This window comes from Leopardus geoffroyi, chromosome C1, assembly GCF_018350155.1.
Source record: "Leopardus geoffroyi isolate Oge1 chromosome C1, O.geoffroyi_Oge1_pat1.0, whole genome shotgun sequence".
NCBI lineage: Eukaryota > Metazoa > Chordata > Mammalia > Carnivora > Felidae > Leopardus > Leopardus geoffroyi.
This window is the reverse complement of record NC_059328.1, coordinates 55,195,646-55,221,087: the sequence shown is the minus strand read 5'-3', so window position 1 is coordinate 55,221,087 and position 25,442 is coordinate 55,195,646. Positions and strand designations below refer to the sequence as shown.

General features: G+C 38.3%; 1 protein-coding gene across 36 annotated transcripts in view; it reads right to left on the bottom strand.

Annotated features, from left to right (window-relative positions):
- Positions 1–25,442, bottom strand: part of SGIP1 (SH3GL interacting endocytic adaptor 1) — a 206,338-nt gene that overhangs the window by 13,818 nt on the left and 167,078 nt on the right. For all 36 annotated transcript variants that reach the window (XM_045477730.1, XM_045477729.1, XM_045477736.1 and 33 more), the window contains 3 exons: positions 14,363–14,474; positions 5,927–6,082; positions 1,465–1,597 (listed from right to left, as the gene is read on the bottom strand). In XM_045477730.1, coding sequence (XP_045333686.1) covers positions 1,465–1,597; positions 5,927–6,082; positions 14,363–14,474 — 401 coding nt within the window. The remainder of the gene's footprint in view (positions 1–1,464; positions 1,598–5,926; positions 6,083–14,362; positions 14,475–25,442) is intronic.

Genomic DNA, 25,442 nt, shown 5'->3' with positions numbered 1-25,442 from the left:
AAATCTTTAAAGAACTTACCAAACTCAACACCCAAAAAACAAATAATCCAGTGAAGAAATAGGCAAAAGACATGAATAGACACTTTTCCAAAGAAGACATCCAGATGACTAACAGACACATGAAAAGATGCTCAACATCACTCATCAGGGAAATACAAATCAAAACCACAATGAGATACCCCCTCACACCTGTCAAAATGACTAAAAGTAACAACTCAGGCAACAACAGATGTTGGCAAGGATGCAGAGAAAGAGGAACCCTTTTGCATTGCTGGTGGGAATGCAAACTGGTACAGCCACTCTGGAAAACAGTATGGAGGTTCCTCAAAAAATTAAACATAGAACTACCCTATGACCCAGCAATTGCACTACTAGGTATTACCCAAAAGATATAAGAGTGCTGTTTCAAAGGGGCACATGCACCCAGTGTTTATAACAGCGCTATCGGCAATAGCCAAATTATGGAAAGAGCCCAAATGTCCATTGATGGATGAATGGGTAAAGAAGATGTGGTATATATATATATATATATATATATATATATATATATATATATAATGGAATATTACTTGGTGATCAAAAAGAATGAAATCTTACCATTTGCAACAACGTGGATGGAACTAGAGGGTATTATGCTAAGCGAAATTAGTCAGTCAGAGAAAGACAAATATCATATGACTTCATTCATATGTGGAATTTAAGATACGAAACAGAGGAACATAAGGGAAGGGAAGGAAAAATAATATAAAAACAGGAAAGGAGATTAACCATAAAAGACTCTTAAATACAGAGAACAAACTGAGGTTTGCTGGAGGGGTTTTGGGTGGGGGGGATGGGTTAAATGGGTAAGGGGCATTTAATGACGACACTTGTTGGGATGAGCACTGGGTGTTAAGTGTAAGTGGTGAATCACTAAATTCTCCTCTTGAAATCATTGTCGCACCATATTTTAGCTAACTTAGATGTAAATAAAAATAAATAAATAAATTAATTAATTAATTAAAAAAAACATCTAGGTAGGAATCATTATTATCCTTATTTGCAGATGAGGAAACAGGGGTTCAGGGAGATTAAGTGTCTAAAGTCAGTGGCCAGTAGGAAGCTGACTTAATTCCAGAATTCAGTTTCTTGCCTACACTTTAATACTTTACACCCACCTCATGTTGCAGTAGGTGAATTCTGTCTGCTTTCTAGGTTCACTTAATGACAAATGGGATGGAGACTTAAAAGAAAAATCCCACAGGCTTTAAAATTCATAGGATTCAATCTCAATTATTGAAATTTCTTGCAACTTCATTTTTATAATCTCCAAGTAGCCTTTTAAGCTTCTATTTTCTTATAAATTATAGCTTTTAAGTTAGATTAAAAGGAATGTTATTTTCTTTTCTTTTATTTAATGTTAGGCATATTAGAATACACAATTATAATGTGGAAGAGACACCCTGACTGTATGAATAGGCTTACCTGATACTTGAGCATGTCCACGTTATAATATGTAGCCTGGGGTTTTTGTTCCGACACTTTCTTTAAGTGAGTCATCAAATTTGGCATGTTTACCCAGAATTCCTTGGTATTGGCATCATTTTGAGTGTTATCACTATTCAGTTGGGAAAAAAAATTGTTGAGTCGCATCTCGTGACAAATATTAACTACTCAAAGAAGCATCTTAGCAAAGTGTCATCTGATTTCTATATCCATCTATGACAATCTATAGAGATCATATTACTAACAGTACTATAGCTTTAGTACAACTGCAGTTCTGAATGGTATTATGTTAAGAGATTAATACACATAAGGAAGTATGATTGTATTGCTATGAATTTCAGTGAGTGCCCAATAATATCAACCAATCCTGTTGATAACTGGTTGCTTTAAAGAGTGAATTATTTATTAACCCAAACTTAATAGCTCTTTCTACATGACCACAGTTTCCTCTGAATTAGTCAGTTAATGCAATCAAGGAGCTGGGTACATTGATTTTTTTTTTAATTGACGTGAACAGTAGTTTCTCAGAAGTTACTGAGTTAAATATTTGGCCAAATGTAAACACAGTCTTTATCTCCAGCTGAGGAGAAAAGGGTGATCCTAAAACTACCATGGTATTTTATCTGAGAGCATCCAGATCAGAAAATAGTCACTGCACTTACAAGATGGTCTTGGAATTTAAATAATAATCATGGTAGTTACAACAAAGAAATGTAGTCGTGATGAATTCAGGAATTTGGTATTCTTTTTTTTTTTTTTTTTTAATGTTTATTCAGTTTTGAGAGACAGAGAGCAAGAAAGGGTGGGGCAGAGAGAGAGGGAGACACAGAATCCAAAGCAGGCTCCAGGCTCCGAGTTGTCAGCACAGAGCCCAACGCGGGGCCCGAACTCACAAGCTGTGAGATCATTACCTGAGCCAAAGTCAGTTGCCCGACTGACTGAGCCACCCAGGTGCCCCAGGAATTTGGTATTCTTAAAGATTTGTTAGCTTTGCTCAGGTGTCTCTCCATATGTCAGTCACCCAATGTATCTTGAAAATGCTTGTCTCAATGACAAATGGAATCAGTCAAGAGTATGAGCAGCCTCTGTTCACTTTCACATAATAAGGAAATGGAGGGCCCAAGTAATTCAGTAACCTGACATACAACTCACTTACTGAATGGAAATTAGAGGTTAAGAAGACAGAAGGATGACAGTAATAAAGTGATGAAGGCAGGCCAGAAGTAAGTTGGTATGATCCAGCCTCCAAAAGTCAAACAAATTAAGAGAATGAGTCAAAAACAAATCAGGGCTTTAAAACTGCTACTGATTTGTTAGGAGGGAGTGGCTGTGGGGGGCTCAGTCTCAGCATGACCCATGTGAATTCTGCTGGGCCCTGGTATAGGTTGTTGAGGACAAAACAAAGCTCTACAACTGTGGGCATGTGGGCATGTAGGATGTGGATGGAAAAGATTCCCGGCCCCTGAGACATTGCCCCTGGGTAAGCTGAGCTAAGGATGCTGATGAGGGCTGTCTAAACTTGTATTACCTAAGAGCATCCAAGTTACCCAGAGGCTGGAGATAAGAGTGATAGAGAGTCAGTGAAATTAAGTGATTTGCTTATGGGTAACAGCTAATAAGAACAGTCAGGATTCCAGCCCAGGTCAGTATACTGTAGGTCATACTTTCCCACTGTACCAAAATAGAGGTACAGAATGAATATCCAGTAACATGTCATTAATTTGTACTAAGCAGATCTGAATAGTTGGGAAAATTCCAATGACACTATTTTTTACAGAAATGTATTTTCTAAGTTTAATAACAAATTAAGCTAAGTCATATATCTACGATAATTCCTCAGAGAACTTGCTTTAATAAATATTCAAGAAAGCTTTATCAATCAGATAGAGATGCCAGTTACTTGGAGAGGCAATTCTTGAATGCTCAAGAAGTCTTGAGAATTCTTTAGTCTCATGACTGGCTTCACGATTGTTCCCGAATACTCTTTACAAGCAAACCCCTTTCATAATGGGAAAGTAGAAGTAAACTTCAATTTGGTCCCTGTCAATGGGTTGCAAACCCAAAGGTGTTCAGGTGCCGAGCTGCGAACCTAAATGAAGTCTTTCAGAACACATAAATGAGAGAATTGGCTGGTCTAAGGCAATAGATGTTAAAAGGCTTGTACTGTGATCGAGAAAAATACTCGCTAATGCTGCCTTTTAAAAACTAGGGCTGGTAGTAGTGATGTTAGAGCAGTCCCGCATAACAAACCCACATAAGCTACATGGCCATGAGTTACCAATCACAGCCCTGACACAATAATCAAATATTTAGAATTTATAAGGTCCAAATGAGTATTTTTTATTCTTGTTTTAGCAGATAATAATAGTAAGGTAAGGGTCTATATAATATTGTGCCAGGCAAAAACATACTCAGGGTGTTATTTAATTCAATTCCTAGGACTGATATATTAACATAAGTATAAAACTCTTGCATATATGATTAAAAACCTGGCCACATAATGGCCTAAAAATGCAACGAAAACTGTAACACCCACACTCGTCTTATTAACAAACAAACCAGTGAGATGATGGCACCTAACTCCTAATTTCAGACGGAGGAACCTTGACAAATAAAATTAACTGGCTCAATGTGAACGTCAAAAACAGAGAGGGAGAGTGAAATAACAAGCTTCTGATTCCCAGTCTTGATTGCTTTACGTTTATTTTTCATTTAATGCGTGACCATATATTTCCACACTTTTAAACCTGGAATCAAGTTTGCCAGTTAAACCATCACAAGGACCAAAGAGGAGGAGGTGATCTTGGTAGTCACCTGACAGATCTGTGACTGTTTTGTCACCACTGAGTGAACAAGTCTCAGTGAAGAAAGCAACGATGTTGGTCCTTAAATTCCAAATACCGACAACCTTTAGCTATTTCTACATAAATACCCAGCTTGACTAAATTCTTTAAATGATAGTTGAGTTGTTCATTCATTGAACAAATGTTAGTTAAGTCCTTACTAGATGCCATGTGTAGTGGAAGGTACTGACGATGTGGTGGTGAACTAAGAGATGTGTTCCGTTCTCTCATGGATTTTACAGTCTAGTGGGGGAGATGGATGAATGAAGAAACACAAACAGATATATAATTATTAATTCTAGCAAGAGAAACAAGGGAAAGAAAAGGATACCTTGAGAGGGAATAACAAGAGGGCATATTTGGTTTAAGAATGGGGGTTGGGGGTGGAAGAGGAGTGGAATGGTCCAGGGAGACAAGGCAGAGCTGAAATCTGAAGAGTGAGTCAGGGTCAGGTGAAGAGGGACAGAAATAGTATCAGAGGCGGAGGAAACAAGCACACAAATCCCAGCCTGTTCTTAAGCCTGGCAAGCCTGGCTGGAGCTACCAGGATTCTGAGGCAGGACGGTGGGAAATGGTAACAGAGAGGCAGGCAAGGGTAGACGACTCTAGGTCTCAAAGGCAGTGGTAACAAGTTTGCATTCAGGTACAGATGCAATGCAAAGCCACTTGAGGATTATACGTGAGGATGGCCTGGTTCACCTCACAGAAAGTGACTCAGCTGTTGTGTAAAAAATGCAGTAAGGGGGCAAGCTTGGATGCAGGAAGAGAAGAAGGAAAGCATTTTCAGTGGTCTAGGAAAATGACAGTGGTCACTTGGACAGGGAGGTCACAGTAAAGAGAAAAAAATGGCCACTTTAGAGAGAGATTTTTGAGTAAAATATCAGGACTTAATGATAAGAAGCTGTCAAGAATGACAGTTTTTTGTCTCATTCATTGCCAGTAATTAACTCGTATAGTTGATCATTTTTAATAGCTCCATACACATGTATGTTTGTGTGAATCCACATGCATGGAGGTATGATAGGTCCATGTTCAGATTTAACAGTTAGAAAATGTGAATAGTATATTTATATAAACAAATTCACATTAGCTTCTTTGAATACATGTACAGTTCCATTAAAACAATTACCATTACTGCAAAATTATGTATTTCACGAAAAAGACTTCAAGCTCATGTGAAGACGAGCTCACAGTTCAAATATCATTTGACTTTAAAAGATGCTAAGACAACAAATGGATTTTATTCCTTTTATTGGGCTTATTTCCCACTCTCCTCATCCATTGTTTACTGATGGCAAGTAAACAGGCAATGAATAAACAAACTGTCACTGATACAGATTTTACTACTCTAAATGTCTCTTCAGCCCCTTGAGATGGTTGGCCGTTAGAATACATATCTACACACGATTAAAGCATCTACACACGATTATACACAAAAGATTTTGACAGGTAGCAAACTTCTGGGTTGAATCTACAAACATATCTGAGTAGCGGTAATTTCTCTACCATGCTATTTTCTTGCTAAGGTATATCCTTCATCTAAGTATCCAGTGCTAAGCGACACACATCTCTAAAAAATTTGTGCAAAATATATTTACCAGCAGAGAAGTTGGGGATTTGGCAGGACGTGTTCTAACCTGCTGAAATTTATCACCCGAAAAGTCAGAGCAGCTGGCGATGGATTGTTGGCAAAGTGTCTGGTGATGCCGGCAGGAAAAGACAACACCATCTCTCCAGTAATCTTCACGATACATCTGGCATATCAAAACACATGAGAGGAAAGAGAGAGAGGAAGCCCAGGTCAATAAGCTGTGAATCAAAACAGTTGGGAAAAAGAAATGATTTATGTAACAATAGTACAATAGCAGGAGAGACACAAGGTAAGCTCTTAAACAATTCCGCTGTCAACTAGTAAATCATTTCCAAGACCTGAGAATGCAAGGTTTGTGTTAACACGTATCCCAAAAAGTCGCCATCTGTTGAATGTGCTTTTGAACTGTAAGAAAAATGCAGCTTTTCTCTTTCTGTAGAAATGTCTATCTGTTCACCTCACAATAGAATCACCTATTTTGGTGGTTATTTTGGTCTCTGATTTCTGAATCTTTGGCAACATATTTGAAGATAACAAAATCAAACGCACAACATTATCACACTATTGACTGGGTCTTATTTTAGTTCTCGGTAACATGATTGATGTCTTGAATATGTTCTTTTCTGTACTGAAGAGGTAAACTCCTTGCTTCCATTTAACTATATATTTATCCCATGTCTATTCAGTTGAAACTGTAAAAATCAGTCATACAAGTTAGCACCATAAGATAATAATTTGAAAGGAAGATTAACTGTTTTTTTTTAAAGTGCTTTGCTGAGGCACAATTGACATACAATAAATGGCACTCGTTTATAGTGTAAACTTCCATAATTTTTTATATATTTTATACCTGTGAAGCCCTCATGCAATCCAGTTAAGGAAAATACCCAGTACCCCTAAGAGTTGCCTCACACATTTCTGTGATCCCTCTCTGCTGCTTTTCTCCTTATCCCTAAGCAATTGCTAACATAGCTTTCTGACACTGCTATTAGTTTGCACATTCTAGAATTTCATGTAAACAGAATCATAAAGTATGTAATTTTTTCATCTGGCTTCTTCCACTCTGTAATTAGAGATTCATCTATGTAGTGTATGCATCAATAGTTCATGACTTTTTATTGCTGTGTAGCATATGGCTAGCCCACAGGGGTTTTGTTTTTTTTTTTAATCCATTAATTTGTTGAAAAACATTTGGACTCTTTCCAGTTTTTAAGTATTACAAATAAAGCTGTGGTGAATATGTTTGTACAAGTCTTTGTATGGGTATATGCTCTCATACCTCTTGGCAAATAAATGTAGGAGGAGAATCACTGGATCACACTGAAATCAAATAGCATTAATCCACCAACTTTGTTCTTTTTCAAAATTGTTTTCACTTCTGTAGTCCCTTTGCACTTCAATATGAAATTTAAAATCATGGTGTCAATTTCCATATGAAATCAATGTAGTTCCAATTCACCCTTTATTGCCTGCACTGAGAAAATTATTGAGCCCTTTGTATATACTTTTTCTTTGCCAGCAGGCACTATGTTAAATTTTGTCAGTAGAGGGCGCTAAAAAGACATTGCAGGAAAAAGAGATTTTTTCCTTCCCCGTTCCCGGGTACTTGCTAGGCTGGCTTCCACAGTACTTAGGGCATACCTGGTGCCAGGCTCTTGCGGTGCCGGAAGCTTGTGTGTGGGACCTCTGCAGAGCATGTGGCATCCCCAGTGTGTGGGTACTGCAGCCCATGTGGCTTTGATAGTGCCTGGTGGTACAGGCAGCTTCCCCAGCATCTGGCCCCTGTAGTGCATGTGTCTGGGCTGCCCCAATGCCCAGATCCTGCAATGTAGGTGGGTTCTCTGGCTCCGGTCTCCTGTCACGTGCACATCTTCCTTCTCCACAGCCAGCTTCTGCAGTGCATGGTGACCTGCAGTACCCACCACGTGGCCATTAGCTTCCTCTGCCACCCCCAGGTCAGTTTGCTGTGGAGTATGCCTCGGTGAGACACCTCCTCGTAAACAGCTGGGAGTGTGCTGGGCTTCCCCCGTATCATGTCTGAAAACACTTAAGGAAGAAAGCTAGGCATTCATATGGCACACCTCACCTCTCAGGGGTCACTGTCCTTTACCCCAGATCCAGGGTCTGGCAAATCATTGTTCACATGTTTTGTCCACTTTCAAGGCGTTTTGTCCACTTTCAAGAGATAAATCGGTCCCTGTTACGACACTTTGGCCAGAAGCAGAAACCTCAAAAGGATTATTCTTCTTTAGGAAACAGTAAATATTTAAAATGAGTGAACTTCTTTACGACTTCCCTTTACATCTGGATAACTTACCCTTGTACTAGTTCTATAACTTTAAGTTCAGGACTGTACTTTCTCGGGAAATTGAGATTAATAGATGGAAACTCTGCTCAACATCTGAGCACAGGGAACGCCATTTGCCCCGTAGTCATTTTGTATGCTGTGTAATTGTGATTGTTGAGACACATGTGTCTCAGGGGAGATGGCCTTTGGTGCATAGTTAAAATAGCTTATGGGAAGAACTGCTACAGACTCTTATGTATAAGGCCAGGTTGAGGTCAAGGGTGGAGGGCAGGAAAGCTTCCTAAGGTAGCCATGTTCCCCTTCTCTCCCCTCATTCAGATGTGGTCATCCATAACCCTGCATTGCTCTGGATGAAAATTTTGATTTCTGGCAGTTTGCACGTCCATCTCTTCTGGAGAGTACTGTCGATTCCCCACTTTGGATGCCAGTTCTGCTGTCTTCCTTTTCTGCATTTCAGCTACATAAACCTTGCATTAATTACTGGGGCTGAGCCCAGACTTCCCCTTAAGCTGAGTCTATTCTCAATGCTTTTCAACATGTGGATGTGCAGAATACTATTTCATGACTTCAGAAGAAAACAATAATTAGAGCATTTGTTAAATCAGAGTTCAGTACCTACTGTCCCTCAGTACATTGTTGTCAGCAGCAGTGGCTGAAATGTTTTTCAGTTGGTAAGGGATCTGCTCAGTGACTTTTCCAGGTCGCTCAAATGAGGTGTAAGTGGTGTCTTGGTGAGGGATAAAGTTTCTCTTTTGAAAGCCAGTCAGCGAGGGGAGGCAGTGGCATTATTTAGTCAATAAACATTTATTGACTCCTAATCATGTAATGTTTGTTTGTTTGTTTGTTTTGAGTGGGGAGGCCTTTTAAAAATCAGCAAAACAGCCCCGTCTTCAAAGGGCTCATGGTGTCGCGTGGCTGATGAAGGAAGTAGCGAATATAAACCAGTGTAAGAAGCACCAAGCTTCAAGGGGCGCCTGGGTGACTCAGTCGGTTGAGACCGACTTTGGCTCTTGTCATCATCTCGCAGTTCCTGAGCTTGAGCCCAGTGTTGGGTTCTGTGCTGACAGCTCAGAGCCTGGAGCCTGCTTGGGATTCTGTGTCTCCCTCTCTCTCTGACCCTTCCCCACTCATGCTCTGTCTCTCTCTCTCTGTCAAAAATAAATAAACATTAAAAAAAAAATTAAAAAAAAAAGAAGCACCAAGCTTCTTCATGTATATTACATTTCTGTACTGCATGTCAACTGTCACAGATTTATAATTTATTTGCTGATTTAGTGATTCATCCATTCAGAACTTTACTGACTTATTAATTCATCCAGTATCTATTTCCAGATCTGAAATTTTCTACACAAAATGAATATTTTCAACCCATACTCACTAAAGGAAAATATTTGTTTAACTTTAACGACTGTTCTTATCAGTATGCAATGTGGCAACATTGCACGTGAGCTTGAATTATGGAAATCGAAAATACTGCAATATGGAAATATTAACAAACTCATGTTATGAACAAAATTCGAAATCATAAGAATCCCCACAAATGAAACATTTGTCAAGAATGGCAAAATTTCAAGGTCACCTGGCTAAGTGACTTCTAAACTGGGTTCTCCCTATTGCCACAGGCAGTACCGTGTTAGCCATCCAAGAGAAATGCTGGCCAATTTTGGTTAGGAAGTGTGTGAGTTTGACATATGTGAGGTCATAAGAAGTACAAGGCTCACATAAACATGACTTTCATGCACTGCTTTGATAACCAAGCCCACAGTCTCCTCTGTGCATGTGCAGCTGTCCGCCCTTTCATTGGTTTGGGTACTAGGCAAACTCCTTTCCATGTTTCAAGACTCGGTTCAAAGGCAGACCTTTCTGAAGCCTTCCTTAATAGTTTGTTTATTCGGCCTTCCTTAGTTTTTCCTGTATAGGTTCCTTGGATAGATGTACGGATTTTTTTTTAAAACAGTTTTGTAGGTTTTTTTGCACATATCTTACCCATGATTATAAAGCGAGCGCTATGTCTTGGGGGCAAATTACACGGAATCTAGTGCAGAGTAAGAACTCAATAAAATGTTAAAATAAATTCATACACTTAACATTATCCATTATATAGAGAGTGTCTATGCAGTGTACCAGCTATTATGTAGTGCCCTAGAATGGGCAGGGAGAAACAGGACAGACGTGGTCTTCACCCAAACTTCCAGTTTAAGTGGGGAGGCAGACACTTAGATAAATAATTGAAATATGATGGTAAGAGAAGGAGAGCACATAACACAGAAACATGTTTATTTCCAAGGGAATAAAGACTTAACCCCTTGTGCCTGGGTTGTTCAAATAGGAGTGGATAATGGGAGATGTATTTCCCCAGCCAACAGCAGAAGTCAGGGAGTTCTCTGCCTGTGAGCAACCGAGAAAGACCCGGGTATCAAAATGCCTATTACAGGTGTTCTGAATACTCCAAGAAAGAGTATAACTATACTCAAATGGATCATATATCATACTATATAATAATTAAAGTGGTAGATTTCTGTTTCCAATATATGGTCTGAAAGCAAATGGGGAAGGCTTTGGGTCCAGGATGAGAAGGAACCACAGGCAAAAGCAAGTCCACATGCCTTTTCTGTATCATTTCTCTATGTGGTGCTGTGTTTGACTTCCTCCTCCTCCTCCCCTGCTCACCCCAGGATAGAAATTTTGAACTTGGGTTGTTTCTTTGAAAGTGAATAACAAAGGAGCAGCAATTAAAATGATTCACTGCCTGGAGCTGAAATTAAATTTAGAAGGATGTCACTTCATGATCTGTTCATAAATTTCGGATCTCATAATTTCAATGAAATTATTGAATCTCCCATCTATCAATAATGCAATATATACAGCAACTACTTATGGCAATATAATTGAAAACAGACTCAGTATATGCAATTGTTTAAGAGTCAAAGACTCAGTTAATTTGGAAGGACATAAGAAAAACACTAATATTGCTTTGGCTCAAGCGCCACATCACTGGAATGCCAAGGTCATGGATACCAGCATCACAGGTGCATACCTGCCCACATACGTGCTCTAGCGTGCTGGGCAAATTGAAACAGGATGAAGAATCCAGCTGGTATAGGCACAGACCTACAAAGTGACTGGTGGGTTACTACACCACTCCTTAGGATTTAAGGAAGATTATTAAAAGCTTCTTAGCCCCCCTTGCACCATAACTACACTTCTTCTACAGTGGACTTTGTATTATACGTATGCACAAGTCTTATTTTCCAAATCAACTGTCTTCATCACCAATATAACCCCTGTCTAGCACAATGGCAGGCACATAGCAGCCATTCTGTAAGTACTAGGGGAGTCATTCAACTCAACTTATTCAACAATTGTGCCAGATCCTGCTTTAGGTGTTGAGGATATAAGAATGAAGAAAATGCTCAAAGTCCCAGTTCTCATTCTGGTGGGGGAAGAGACAGACAGTGGACACTGAAAACATGCAGCACGTTAATTAGAGAGAAGGACAATGGGGGACGGGGGGAAGAAAGTGAGGTTGGTTGGGAGAAAGAGCTGACAGTGGAAGGTAGGAAGAAATGTTGCTATTTGCATAGGGTGGACAGAGAAGGGCTCTGATAAATCTGCTGAAGAATCCTGAAAGAGGTGTGGGGGCAATCACCCAGGTAGCTGGAGAAGATTTCACCCAGGCTGAAAGGGCAACAAATGCTGAGACCCTTAGATGCAGATGAGGTTGGCCAAATGGCAGAGAACAGCCATAAACCCAGTGTGATTGAGTGGAGTGAGTAAGAACGCCAGTGATGGAGACAAGATCAAAGAGGTGGTTGCTGAAATGGGGGAAGGGTCCCAAAGGACAGATAATGTAGAGCCTCATAGACTATTCTAAAGCATTAGGGTTTTGCTTTGAACAAGACAGGAGGGGTTTGAGCAGAGGAGTGATATTTTGACAACAGATTTTAGGGGGCAAAAATGGAAGTTCTCCTGCCACCAATTAGGTCTCTCTGAATAAATTAATGAATGAAAGCCAATGAATAAGCAGACAAAAGAGAATTCATTCTTGGGTGATTCCCAGTGTTTTTCATGCTGGTATAGACATCTCTCCTGACTACTTTTTACTCTTTCTTATTCTTTTAAAGGTATGTTTTTCCCACTCTTCTCAAGTCTGATGAGCCTGAGCTTTCTAAGGTATAGGTAGGTCAGTCAATAATAAGTATAATCCTTAGAACTGGTATTACAGAAAGTTATACAAATTGTTCAAAGAAGAGTCTACAGAAATACAAGTATGTGTATATGAAGTATGTATACAACTTAAGCACATGGCGCTTAAGTGCTCTAACAGTTCAAATGCATACTCTGTAAGAGTAGTTTTTAATTCCTATTGATATGTGGATGTGGCAAATTACCATCCTGCTTTGAAGATGAAGGAGAGAAGACATGGGGGAAACCAGAGTGCTACAGGCTGAATATTTGTGTTCTTCCAAAATGTATATACTGAAATCTGATCTCCAATATGACGGTGCTTGTTGGGAGGTGATTAGGTCACGAGGGTAGAGCCCTCATAAATGAGATCAGTGCCTTTATAAAAGCGACCCTGAAGAGCTCCCTAGCTTCCCTCCCCCACCCCCATTTAAGGTTACTATGAACCAGGACGCCGCTGGCTCTGGTCAGATACTGAATCTGTTAGAGCCTTGATCTTGGGAAGTCTTGGGGACTTCCCAGCCCCAAGAACTATGAGAAATAGGCTTCTGTGGTTCAGAAGCCGCTCAGTCCATGGTATTCTGTTATAGCATCCCAAATGGACTAAAACACCAGAGTCCATAGTGTTTGTTTTTCTACAATAGTCTGGGCCTAGAAGAAAATCTAAATGTTGTTGAAAAGGACATAACATTTAGGGAAGTTGATAGATCCCGCTGGCTAGATAGAACACCTAAGGTAGAGTCACTAATCATGTTGCCCAGCATCATATTGTTAGATTTAGACTTAAAAAAACTAGTGTTTCTGAAGTGTAAAGAGGAATCACAATTACTCATATAAATTCCCACTTAAAATATATGTGGAGATCCAAGTTTTCATTATACTTAATTATCGCTGTTTCAAAATTTTTCATAAATAGTCTAGGGTCCTGTGTTAACATTTATTATTTTTCTAATTCTTATTTCCGTGGATACTAAGGTTTTGTAAGTCCTGGTCCTTATAAGTAAAAAATAAAAAGCAATTCTTTCCTCACTTAGATTTATTTGCCCTTTGTTTACCCATCACATTCAGACCTGGAATTGTGTTAGTGATACATTTGAAAGCCAGTTTGACTTTGGTCTTTTGTTTTCAGTATAGACTAATAATCACTCTTAATTTTTTTTTTGGATCATAAACGTTTTTGTGAAATTGATGGATGCTGTAGATCCTCTCTATGAACAAACGCACTATGTACACACATAAGATAAATGGTTTAATTTTCAGGGAATCCATAAACTTCCTGAACTCTATCTATGGAACTCCTTATAGAAAGGCAAAATATTTAACCATATTATATATGCATTCGGGTCAAGTCCATCTTCAATATGTACTGAAATAAGTGAAATCAGGCTCATGGAATTACAGAGTAGAGTGCTGCATTTTTCTCAAGAGTTTACTTTGCCGTGATTATAATTTTTTTGGCCATTTTCTCCTTACTTCGTATAGATAACATATAACCTATCTTCTTACTAATCTCTGTGTTATGAATACAGCCATGTGTTTTGTTCCAGGTTCTCATTCCAATGCACCATGTTTCAGCTTATATGTGAATGATTCAGATCCATTACAAACTAAGACAATAAAGACATGATCTAGACATTTACTTTTGTGAGATAACAAGTGTTTTCACTGTCTACGTGGTTGGGTTAGGATGGTCTATAACTTGCATTCAAAACTGAACCAGAGATTTCTGGATAGTAAGATAATGGATTATTGGTCTTTTGGCACGTTTTTAAAAAAGCAATGAATTAATATTTCTAATTAAATTTTCTCCTCCATTCTAGGTATGCTGTTATTGTTAACCAATTTTTTTTTCTTGGTTTTAGGACAAGGAATGAAATAGTTATAACTAGGGTGTCCCCCACTGAATGGGATAGAGTTTGGAGAATCTAGTGGACCAAGCCCCAGGCTTACTTGCTTGGATCTGCTCCTTTGAAGTAGGCATTGACTGTTTCTGTAAATGCCGCTGCAACAGGGAGGGTGTCCTGGGCTCCCATGGTCAGGGGGCTGGGTCCCCTGGAAGAACCTGCATGAAATGGAAAACTTTCATTTATTATGGACATAGGAGACATATTAATACGTGTGGAACTAAAAGTCCATTAAAGGATAAAAGGATGAAATTTATTACTGAAAACACATAACGTGCTAAGAACCATGTGTGTATATTTAACACAGAGCTCAAGTATTTAAAAGGAAATATTTGGCTGGTTTACAAACAAACACACTTGAAATTAATTCAATTGTGAATTTTTCTACAGAAAAAAATCCAAGCAGAAAATAAAGTCAGAGGGGTTTTTCAGTGTTTTAAATAAAGCGTAAGGCAGTATTTGAATGACAGTTTGTACAGCAGGTTAGTTACTAAAGAAAACTTACTAGCTTCTTATTTGAGCATTTACCCTACACAAATGCCCACACACTCAAAACTTCTTGCGTTTCTTTATTTTAAAGAGACAAACGGCCATGGAGTATCATGTTACACATTGCCCTTTCCTGGGTTATTTCTGTTTTGAAATGCCCAATTAACTTCAGATCAAGTAGGCTCAAGTTTACATGTCCAAAAACATACATGCCATAAGGTACACCTTGACTTAACACAGACACACAAATGCATCAATTTGCACTATAAACAGTCACAGTGCTGCTCATGTTTATTGAGGACCTGCTATATACCATGTGCTGTGCTAGATACCTTACAAGAATCCCACAAAAGCCCTTTAGGATAACCATTATGATTTCCATTGTATAGAAGAGAAAACTAAAGCTCAAAGCGATAAGGGACTTGCCCAAGGTAACAGTTAAGTGGCAAAACTAAAATTCAAACCTAGATTTGCTGTCCTATAAAGCTCATGTTTTCCCCATTATACCATATAGTTTGTCTAAAGGAAGCATTTTCTTTTATGGTTTTGCTAGAACTTGAGGTTTCTGAAAGGAGCAAAATTTAACATTGTTGTTTTTGCTATTTGCTGTCTAGGCATGGTACTGAACAGTAAAGTTTTCGTAATGACAAAGTATTTAATTGTGTTGGCGATCATTGCTTCTCCTTCTTATCAAACAAAACACATTTATTCTTCCCCACCCTAAAGCAGATAACATAGTATGCTTTTTTTCTTTTACCTTCAGTAACTTCTGTAATCTTCTCTGGCTATTAAAAAATCTACCCTTTGGGGCACGTGGTTGAGCATCGGACTTCAGCTCAGGTCATGATCTCACAGTTCTTGAGTTCAAGCTCCACATCGGGCTGGCTGCTGTCCGTGCAGAGGCCACTTTGGATCCTCTGTCCCCTCTCTCTCTCTCCCCACCCCCTCTCATGCTGTCTCTAAAAAATAAATAAACGTTAAAAAAAACCCTACCCTTTGTGTATCTTCCTCCTCAATAAAGTTTTCTCTGGCAATTCTCATTCATGCAAGTCTCTTCTTGTGCTATCTTCCCTTGGCTTTCAGTATCTTGGACTTGGTAATCAATCAACAAACATGTGCGTACTATTTAGTATGTATGTAAATACATATGGTAGGTTCTGGGGATTCAAAGTCAAATTACATATAATCTTTGCCCTCAAGGAGTTACAGTTCAGTGGGCTAATATCATCAACAACATTCACTACCGGCATTACCTCCATCACCATTATTTGTTGCATACTTACAATGTGTTTTACATATATTCTCTAGGTAAATGTACAAAGCAAGTGGAAAGGTCAGGGAGGGTTTCATTGAAAAAGTGATGCTGGAACTGAAGTTTGACAGTGAATACGATCTCACGAGGGTGAGAAGGAAGAAGGCCCAGCATATACATATGTGTGGAACTGAGCAAACATATGGCATTTTGAGAAACCACAGGAAGTATGGCACTGTTTGCATGTGAGTGGGTGTGAATGCAGTGGGTATTGAAAGGGGAGACAAGGGAGGAAATGAGGTTTGGGCAGAGGTTAGAAATTAGGTCATGAAAAGCTTTGTTTATTTAGGAAAATTTGTTGATTTTATAGCTGATTTATAGGCATTGAAATCATAATCACTTTTTGAGAATTTAATACAAAACTATGGATGCTTCTCAAAGCAGAGTGCACCCATATACAGCATTTATATAATTTGAAATAGTCCTTAGGAGTCCTGAAATGGATGTTAAGAACACTGTCTCTAAAAGATGGGAGGCCTCTGAAGTATTTGAACTAGGAAAAAAAAAAAAAAGAAATAGGGGGGCTATGATGGGGCTTGAGTGTCCATTGCTCCAGTGATAGAGAGGCAGATAATTCAGGGACAGAAGCAAAAATGTAGGTGAAGAGACCTCTTAGAAAGAAAACGATAAAATTGGCAAGCAATGCAGATGTTAGCAGATAAAGGGAATGTCATAGACATAATGTTTTTCAGTTTTGCAAGGCATTTAATAGTTTTCCATGCTATTCTTGTGAATAAAATTGTGAAAGTTGGGTGGATAATACTCTTGCCAAGTGAACTGGTTAGTGGATGAGTCACAATATTCAGTGAGCATGAATCAGTGGTTTTATACCTGTTGCAAAGGAAATCTCTAGTGGAATATCCCAGAGTTCTCTCCTTAGTCTGGGCTCTTCAGTGCCTCTGATAAAACTGGGAGATGCTCAGAAATGACACAGTATAGTGCCTAAGAGCATGAGATTTGGCAATAGACATACTTGGGATTGAGTCTTATTTCTCATACTTGTTATTTATATGACCTTTGACAGGGATAATATAATGACACCCACTTTGTAAGCCCATCAGAGGATAAAATGAGGTAAAACATTTAACACAGTGCTTGGTACATAGTAAGCCCTCAAGAATGATTAGCAATTTTTATGATTATTAAAATTTAAGATAATACAGAGGTTGTCTTGAATAATGACAGTTGTTGAAGGTGCTAAAAATTATCTTTTGGAATATTGGGCTGAAACTGAGAAGAAAACTATCAGCAAAAACAAATGTGGAATTCTTATATATCAAGGTTAAAATTAATCAAACAATTATGGTTTGTGGAAAGACGATGTGAAAAAAATATTTGGGGGATGGAGTTGATCATCAATTGTCTATTGCTGGCTGGGCTCTAAACAGGTCACCGACTGGACTACATCAGTGGATGGGTTACAGATGGATCCCTAGAAAGGATGGCTTTACTGCTTTTTGTTTGAGTGCCTAGTTTTAAAGCTCACCAGATGGTAATCAGGTCACTTATCCACAAGCTGAAGACCAAGCTCTTCAGCATAATGGTGTACAATGCCATCTGGGGTACTATGGTCTGAATGTTTGCGTCCCGCCCCCCCCCCCCCCCCAAATTCATAAGTTGAAAATCTAATGTCCAACGTGATGGTATTAGGAGGTGGGGCAGGTGCTACAGTCATGAGGGCGGAGCACTAGTGATTGGGATTCATGCCCTTATAAAAGAGGCGCCAGAGTGCTAGCTTCTCCCTTCCACCACATGAGGACACAGCGAGACTGGAAATCTGCAACCCGGAAGAGGGCTCTCTAGAGGACCCAGCCACTGACACCCTGATCTTGAGCTTATAAACTTCCAGAATGCTGAGAAATAAATATATATTGTTTATAAGCCACCTGGTCTGTGATAATTTGTTACAGCAGTCAAAATATACTAAGACATGCAGTTTGACCCATGCCTATCCTTCATGACCCACCTACCCCCATTCCCTCTGGAAATCCTATATTCAAGCTATGTTTCCTATGGGCACTATAGCCCCTATTTATATTTAATCTATAAGGACATAAGAAAACATCAAAACTTTACAAAGAACCCTTTTACCTCAAAGGATCCACAGTTTATAATTCTAGGTTTTTCGCATCCTGACACATTGCGATTAATGCCATTTTTTGTTACTTTTTCCATTTATTTCATAATTTTTCCTTATTGCTATCTGTTCTCCACACCATTTTTGACAAGTTTGTATTATTCTATGGTCTCCAAATGTTGGGCCATTTCTAGGTAGCAGTTATTCTAAATCCATCTTTGTGTAAATTGGTCTTCTTTTCCTTTTTAATTATTTCCATAAGATATACAAGTTTTATTACCACAAGCTGGATGACCAAAACATAAGGCAGATAAATTTTTTATTCCTAACAATGTCAGATTATTGCACATAAAGTTTATACTCAATGAAAATGCTATTAATAAAGAACAAAAGTTTCTGTTCCCCTTCAGTAACTGTGACAGTATCTGTTAACATGATTATTGGAAAACTGGACTAAAGCAAGGAGAGTCTAAGATGGTGAGAAATTTAAGCCTCATGGCTTAAGAGGACTAAGACAGGCCTAGAAACTATTTTCAAAGATCTCACATAATATAATCAGACAGTGACTCAAGGGACCAGTGTTCATGGCCATGGTTCTACAACTTAACAGCTTTGTGGTCTTGGGCAAGTCAATTTACTTTTGGTTTTCTCAATCATAAAATGAAGGCAATAGACCAAAGAGTCTCTGTTTTCGGATTCTGTGATTTTAGGTTGTTTGTAGGCACTTAATTTTTTTAAACTGTAGGAACAATTTTTTAACACAAAGATAAGCTTCTTTGAAAACAGTATACCTTCACTGAAGGTTTGAACGGATCTGTGAAACATTTACCGACCCTCCACTACGTGCAAAATAGTGGTGGGAACGCAAATACGGAAACTTTCAGGAAATAAGATAAACATTTGGAAAATCGAATAACAGTAACATATGCAAGTGAGAGCTTAATAGTTCAGGTGATGGTACTATGAGATTACTTCACTGTGAAATTAATTGCTAAGTGAGCAGTACAGGGAGGCTGTTCTGCGATTTAACAAGAGGAAACTTCAGCTCTGGGGTCATGTACACTTGGGTGTGAATTCTGGCTGCTTCACTTACAATCTGTATGACTAGGGGCAAGCTATTTAATCTGTAACTCTGTTTCTCCTCTTTAAAAAAGAACAGATAATAGTAGTATCTATGTTGAAGGCTCATGGTGAACATCAAATGGAATATTTGTGGAGTCCTTAGCATAGCGTGCACTTGAAAAACATGCTATTGTTGTTATTGTTGTTTTTGTTGTTGTTATTTTGTCTGGGTGAACTTTCCAATGTTGTTGAATTAGAGTTGGTTCTTTGAAGCTGAGTAGTTATTTAGGCAGAAAACAGAGAAAGATGATATCACAAATGGTATTCTTCACTGAGCATGGAGATAGACTAGTAATTTTAGGTTTCTTCTATCACTAAGATTCTGTTTTCATAAGAACAATGAATTCTGGGCATGCATACTTAGTTTTCTTGCAGATCACACAGGTGGCTATTATATATGTGAAAGTTGCTTGATATGATGCTTGGACCATTAGGACATAAAAGCTGGTTGAATGCATGTTTTCTTTCATTCATTCAAATGTGAATCCCTGTAATAATTAAGCACCCTGCTAAGTGCTGAGTGTTATGACCCTCCCTTCATGGAGCTTATAGTATGGACATAAGTGAAAGATAAAAGGCACTATATGAAGTTAGAGAACAGTTTAATATTATAATTATTATGCTACTGTTAATGATTATTTTTAAAGAATTCAAGGTAAAAACAGTATTTATTATGTATATCTTTCAACATAATAAAATATCCAACACTAAGATGGCTTTTTTTTCTTCATACACTGAAGAGATGAACAAGTTCCATATAATTATCTCTGTTTCACTAGCTCAAGTCACCCTGCTAGAAGGCAGTACAGCTAAAATTCAATTCTAGGTCCTGACTCTAACAAAACCAGTCGTAGTAACAAAGAAAACGTCTGTACTTATTGCATACCAAGAACTATTCAAGGAGCTTTACTTATATTAACTCTTTATTTTGATAACATCCCCATAAGGCAACCATCATCATTGCCCTCGTTTTACAGAGGAGAATTTTGAGATTCTGAGCCACGCAGTAGCCTTGTCCACAGTTACCCAGTTAGTAAGCAGTATGAACAAAAGAGATGCAAACCTAGGATTGACTGACTCTGGATCCCACACTCTTACCTACTCTGTTCTGACAGCACAGAAGTCAGAACAAAATTATGTTAGGCACTTGATGGCGAATCTGTGGTTGTCCCCACTAGCTGTCCCACTAGCTGTGGACTTCTGACAGGATAGAAATTCTAGAGTCTCGGAAAGCAATTGGCATGCACACTTGGGGAGTTATGAGAACTGGAAAAAGGCACATAAGGGTCAGTATGTGGTAATATTTTCTCAAAGACAGTCTTCTATGACTCTCATTACCAAGCAACATCACACACACACACACACACACACACACACACAAAACCTAAGGCTAAAAAAGAATTAAATCCTCACAACAATATGATATCTTTAAAAGGTCATTAATTTGGGGAAGCATTTCCTGAACAGTCAATTGCAATATGAGTGTAAGTGTGGAGTACAGATTGTGTATGTAAACATATGAAAGGAGGAAGGGGGAGAGAGAGAGACAGATTTTTATGAAAGATACAAAAAAAAAAAAAGCGAGGAAAAGAGGAAGCAAACTACTCAGGTATAGAAATTGAGCACAAGAAGGCAAACTTTACAAATAAATGAATGCTTGCGTGCCGGGTTGACAGCTGTCTGGTCCCACACTGCCACCAGTCAGTCATTGGCGTGGAGGTGAGGCATGTATGTAATCAAGGTATGCCCAAAGCAAACCTGAGCAGGGGCTCACCTCCCTTTTCTGTACCCTCTTCTTCATTTTGTGTACAGTGTTTTCCACTTTGCAATATTGAACGAAGTTTTTTTCACATCAAAACCTGCTCATGGAGAGGACTTTATTTTCAGTTGTTTTAAATGTAATGTGAATTTATGTCAAAGTAGTGCTTCCCTGAGTGGTGTTTGTAGCATTTGTCTCTATGTGCTCAATAAATGGTAGTAACTACTGTTTACTGTGTCCTCACTTTGTGCCAAACTTGTGTGATGCTTCACTTGGACTATCTCCTTTCATTCACACAACTGCCTCAGCAGGTAGGGGCTATCTTTAACAACCCTTTCTTACCAAGGAAGAGTTGGGAGCTTAAGTAACTAGCTCAAATTCAGAGAGCAAGTAACCTATACTTTCAGTCCTGCTGCTTTGCTGTTACAGTGAACAATCTAGGACTGTCAGAGGGTGTGGCATTCAGTCCTGACTGTGCTGCTTAGTTCATATCTGACCTTGGGCAGGTCAGTTATTCCAGCTGAATCTCCATTAAACCAGGACACTGATATCGGTGCTAGCAACCTCATCCGACTGTAGAGAGGGCTTGCACTCGTAAAAGCCCAGGCATCAGAAGAACAACAAGCTTTACCTTCTGTTCATCTGGGGTAGGAAACAGTCACTCTGAAGGCACAACTTGAAGCATCAATAGCAGGAGAGGGCGGTCTTGTTTGTTTGAAGACCCTTCTACCCTTGCAGTCTAGCAACCCAAATAACTGCTCATTCCTCCAGGCCTGCTGTAGGCAGGAGGGAAATGAGCCTTATGTATGTCCACGAGCAGGAATGCTGGAGATGGAACCAACAGATGGAAGGAACAGAAAGTCTCAGAATGCATAAATGAAGATGGAAGAAATTCCAAGAGTTCTATAAAGTAGTGGGAGCTGGGTTAGCTTTTTTTTTTAAGTGGTTCATATTAATTAGCATTAATAAAAAGATAATTATATTTAATTCTATGATAATTTAATAAAAAGACAATTATATTCAATTCTATGATAATTTACAGATGATATCCAATGTGGTGTAGTCATAGAGACAAAGAATGTTGGAATCAGATTGAAATACATTTGAATCCCGACTTTACTGTGTGACCTTGAGCAAATTCCTTAACCTTTCTGACATCCAGCTTCATCATTTTGTGAAACGGAGATGGTACCTCCTACAGATGTTGCGATAATTTAATATGATGATATAGAATGTCCTTCTTATCTAAGGATAGTCAGTATCAGAAAAAAATCACTTAAAAATGAATGTATTTATGCGGTTCCTAAAATTTCATAGGGTGTAGTGATAAAAGGCTTGATTGGGACTCAAACTGTCATAGAGTAAATTTGTGAAAAAAATCTCTTAACACAGTACAATCAAATAATTACTGAGTTCTTAAAATGAACAAAAATTATTTGTTTTGGTATTTTAAGAAAACGGTTCACTTTTCTGATAAAATTGCATGAGAGATTTACATACCAATCTAGGTTCAGATTCAGCTTTGATTCACGATCATAAAGCGAGTTATTATTGCAGAGGTAATTGAGAGTTTTATAAAATTTCTAAGGGCCTCTCCATGTCTTGATTTTTTTTGAAGTGCGTATGATGTAAGCTTTCTTTTCTTCTTTACTTATTAATAGTTTTATTTTTGCTAAACCCTCAACTGACAATGACTTTGAGTATAACCTAAAGATCTTTACACCATTGCTTTCATTGACTTTATAGAATCCTGTATTTATCCTACGATCGGCAATCCCACTTTTCAACAAATGTGCACTGTATTTGCACTGGATGTCTACTGTTTGTAAGATCAGACATTTATGGAGAAACTGATTGACTGCATTTATGTAGTGAATAGGGATACATGCTATAGATGCTAGTGTTCATTTATGAAAAATGATGTTAGAATTTGGACTAATGTTATAAATAAATACTTTCATGTCATATTGGTCTTCACTTTCCTACAAAATCCAATAACTGCAAAGATGCCAATAATCACACTTTGGTGAAGAGTTTTCTGCACATAATGAATGCTCAGTAAATGATAGCCATTACCATGAACAACAAGGAACAATCTGCCTGGCAGTCACAATATATAATACATTGTTTCAGGCTCTCCTCAACACTGCATGCATGTAACACACCAGAGGTGATAAAGAGATTACAACTTCTTAGTCAGTAGAAAGAGTTGTATCCAGAGAGCTTAACTTGAGAAGGTAACTTGTGCTCTTGTGACCTTGTGAATCTTAGCTGAAGTGATGATTAACAAAGCAATGTTACTTTTTCAAAAAAATTTAGGATGGGTTTGTAAGAAAAGGAGTCAAAAGAAAGTTATTACATAAAAAATGTTCTAGTTTTTTCTTCTCTACATCTTTGAGTGTTACAATTTTACATAAAGTAGTTGGTTTAAATTATATGAAATAAATATGTGTATATTGTACATATGCATATATACATATACAAATATGCAAGTATATGCAAATAAATATTTGTATGTTGGTTTAAAGTATATGAACTATATATATGTATGTTATATATGTTTGTGTGTATGCTGCACTCTATACACTAATTATTTTGTATATTTTCGGTATATTTGTATGTTTTTGTCTATTTTAGAATTTTTGGTAGTCTAATAAATGCTCTAGCCTAATCTAATAAATAATAATGCTGGTCGGGGCACCTGGGTGGCGCAGTCGGTTAAGCGTCCGACTTCAGCCAGGTCACGATCTCGCGGTCCGTGAGTTCGAGCCCCGCGTCGGGCTCTGGGCTGATGGCTCAGAGCCTGGAGCCTGTTTCCGATTCTGTGTCTCCCTCTCTCTCTGCTCCTCCCCCATTCATGCTCTGTCTGTCTCTGTCCCCCAAAAAAATAAACGTTGAAAAAAAAAATTTTTAATAATAATGCTGGCATGAGAGCTAAACTGAGCATACACTTTTGTTCTAGGGACTTTGCTAAATGTTTTACATGTATTACCTTACACGAACCCTCACACCTTTAAGGGAAAAAAACACAGATTATTATCACTATTTTATAGATGATAAAACCAGAGGCTTCTAAAAGTTGTTTCCCCAGTTGCTACTTGGGTTTCTCATATCCCGAGATAAATAGCATCAACTTACTTGCTGCGTGCCAATAAAAACGAAAAAGGGCAAATCTTATAAAAAAGGCATCAGTATTACTGAGTACCTGCCCTGAGCTAAACATTGTCTTTTATGCTTTACACATAGCACATCATTTAATTACCACCAGAATCCTGTGCCAAATAGACATTACCACCTATTACAGATCAAGAAAGCGAGTCTGAAAAAAGAGTCATTTGCCCATATTCTCAGACAGTAGATGGGGGAGTCAGGATACAAGTGTAAGTCCACTTAACTTCATGCTTCTTCCATAGAAGGAGCCTCAGAGGCCTAGTCTTGCTTCACAGTGGCATTGTGTGAATTATATCTGTTACATGCTTTTCAGTGTGCAAGACATTTCCTTTATGAAAATGAGGAACACACTTAAGAAAGTCAGCTTGCACAGAGAAGTATTAAGGATACTGAATTCTGGGTGTGTAAATGGGATTAGAGTTATTTTCAGTCTTTCCCCTTGTAGGTCCCTGTTCACCTGCCCAGATATATAAATCAATGCTGAGGTGTATTTCCTACTTTTCAAATTCTACTCAGTCCAGAAACATGATCAGTTGACATTTTTGTCATGTTTTATAGAGAATGTTCTTCAAATTGGGTCTTTGCTTACAGTTCCCAAACCGTCATCCAACATTAATGCCGTCTTTCATTAACTTCCTAAAATAATATTTTTTACTCAGAAAATAAAAATATTATACTTTGTATTCATCATCAAAGTTACATCAACCATATTCAACACAAGGACTGTTGTTAAATATGGACATAAGGTGGGAGACAAAGCCATAATGAAAATGTTTTCAGTATGAGGACTCGCCTGACCAAATTCTAGACAATTCCATACAGACATTACTAAGATTTTGTTTGACCCCACATCTAAGGCTGAGCCAGCTACAGCATGGTATACAAAGAACATGAATAATGATATCAAGAGCTAATTTATATAGAGCACTTAAGTGTGATGGCCACTGTGCTGGATACTTTATATGCATTTTGTCTTCTAGCCTCAAACAGTTTTTTGAGGTACAATCCATCATTATGTACATTTTACCATTGAGGGAATCGAATCTCAGTAAAATTACATAATCTGCTCAAGGAACTTGCTCTACAGTAAGTAGAAGTGCTGGGACTGAAAATCAGATCTAACTTCAATTGCATTCTTTTTTTTCCCTAATTTTATTTTAGAGAGAGAGAGAAAGAGACAGAGAGAGAGAGCAGGG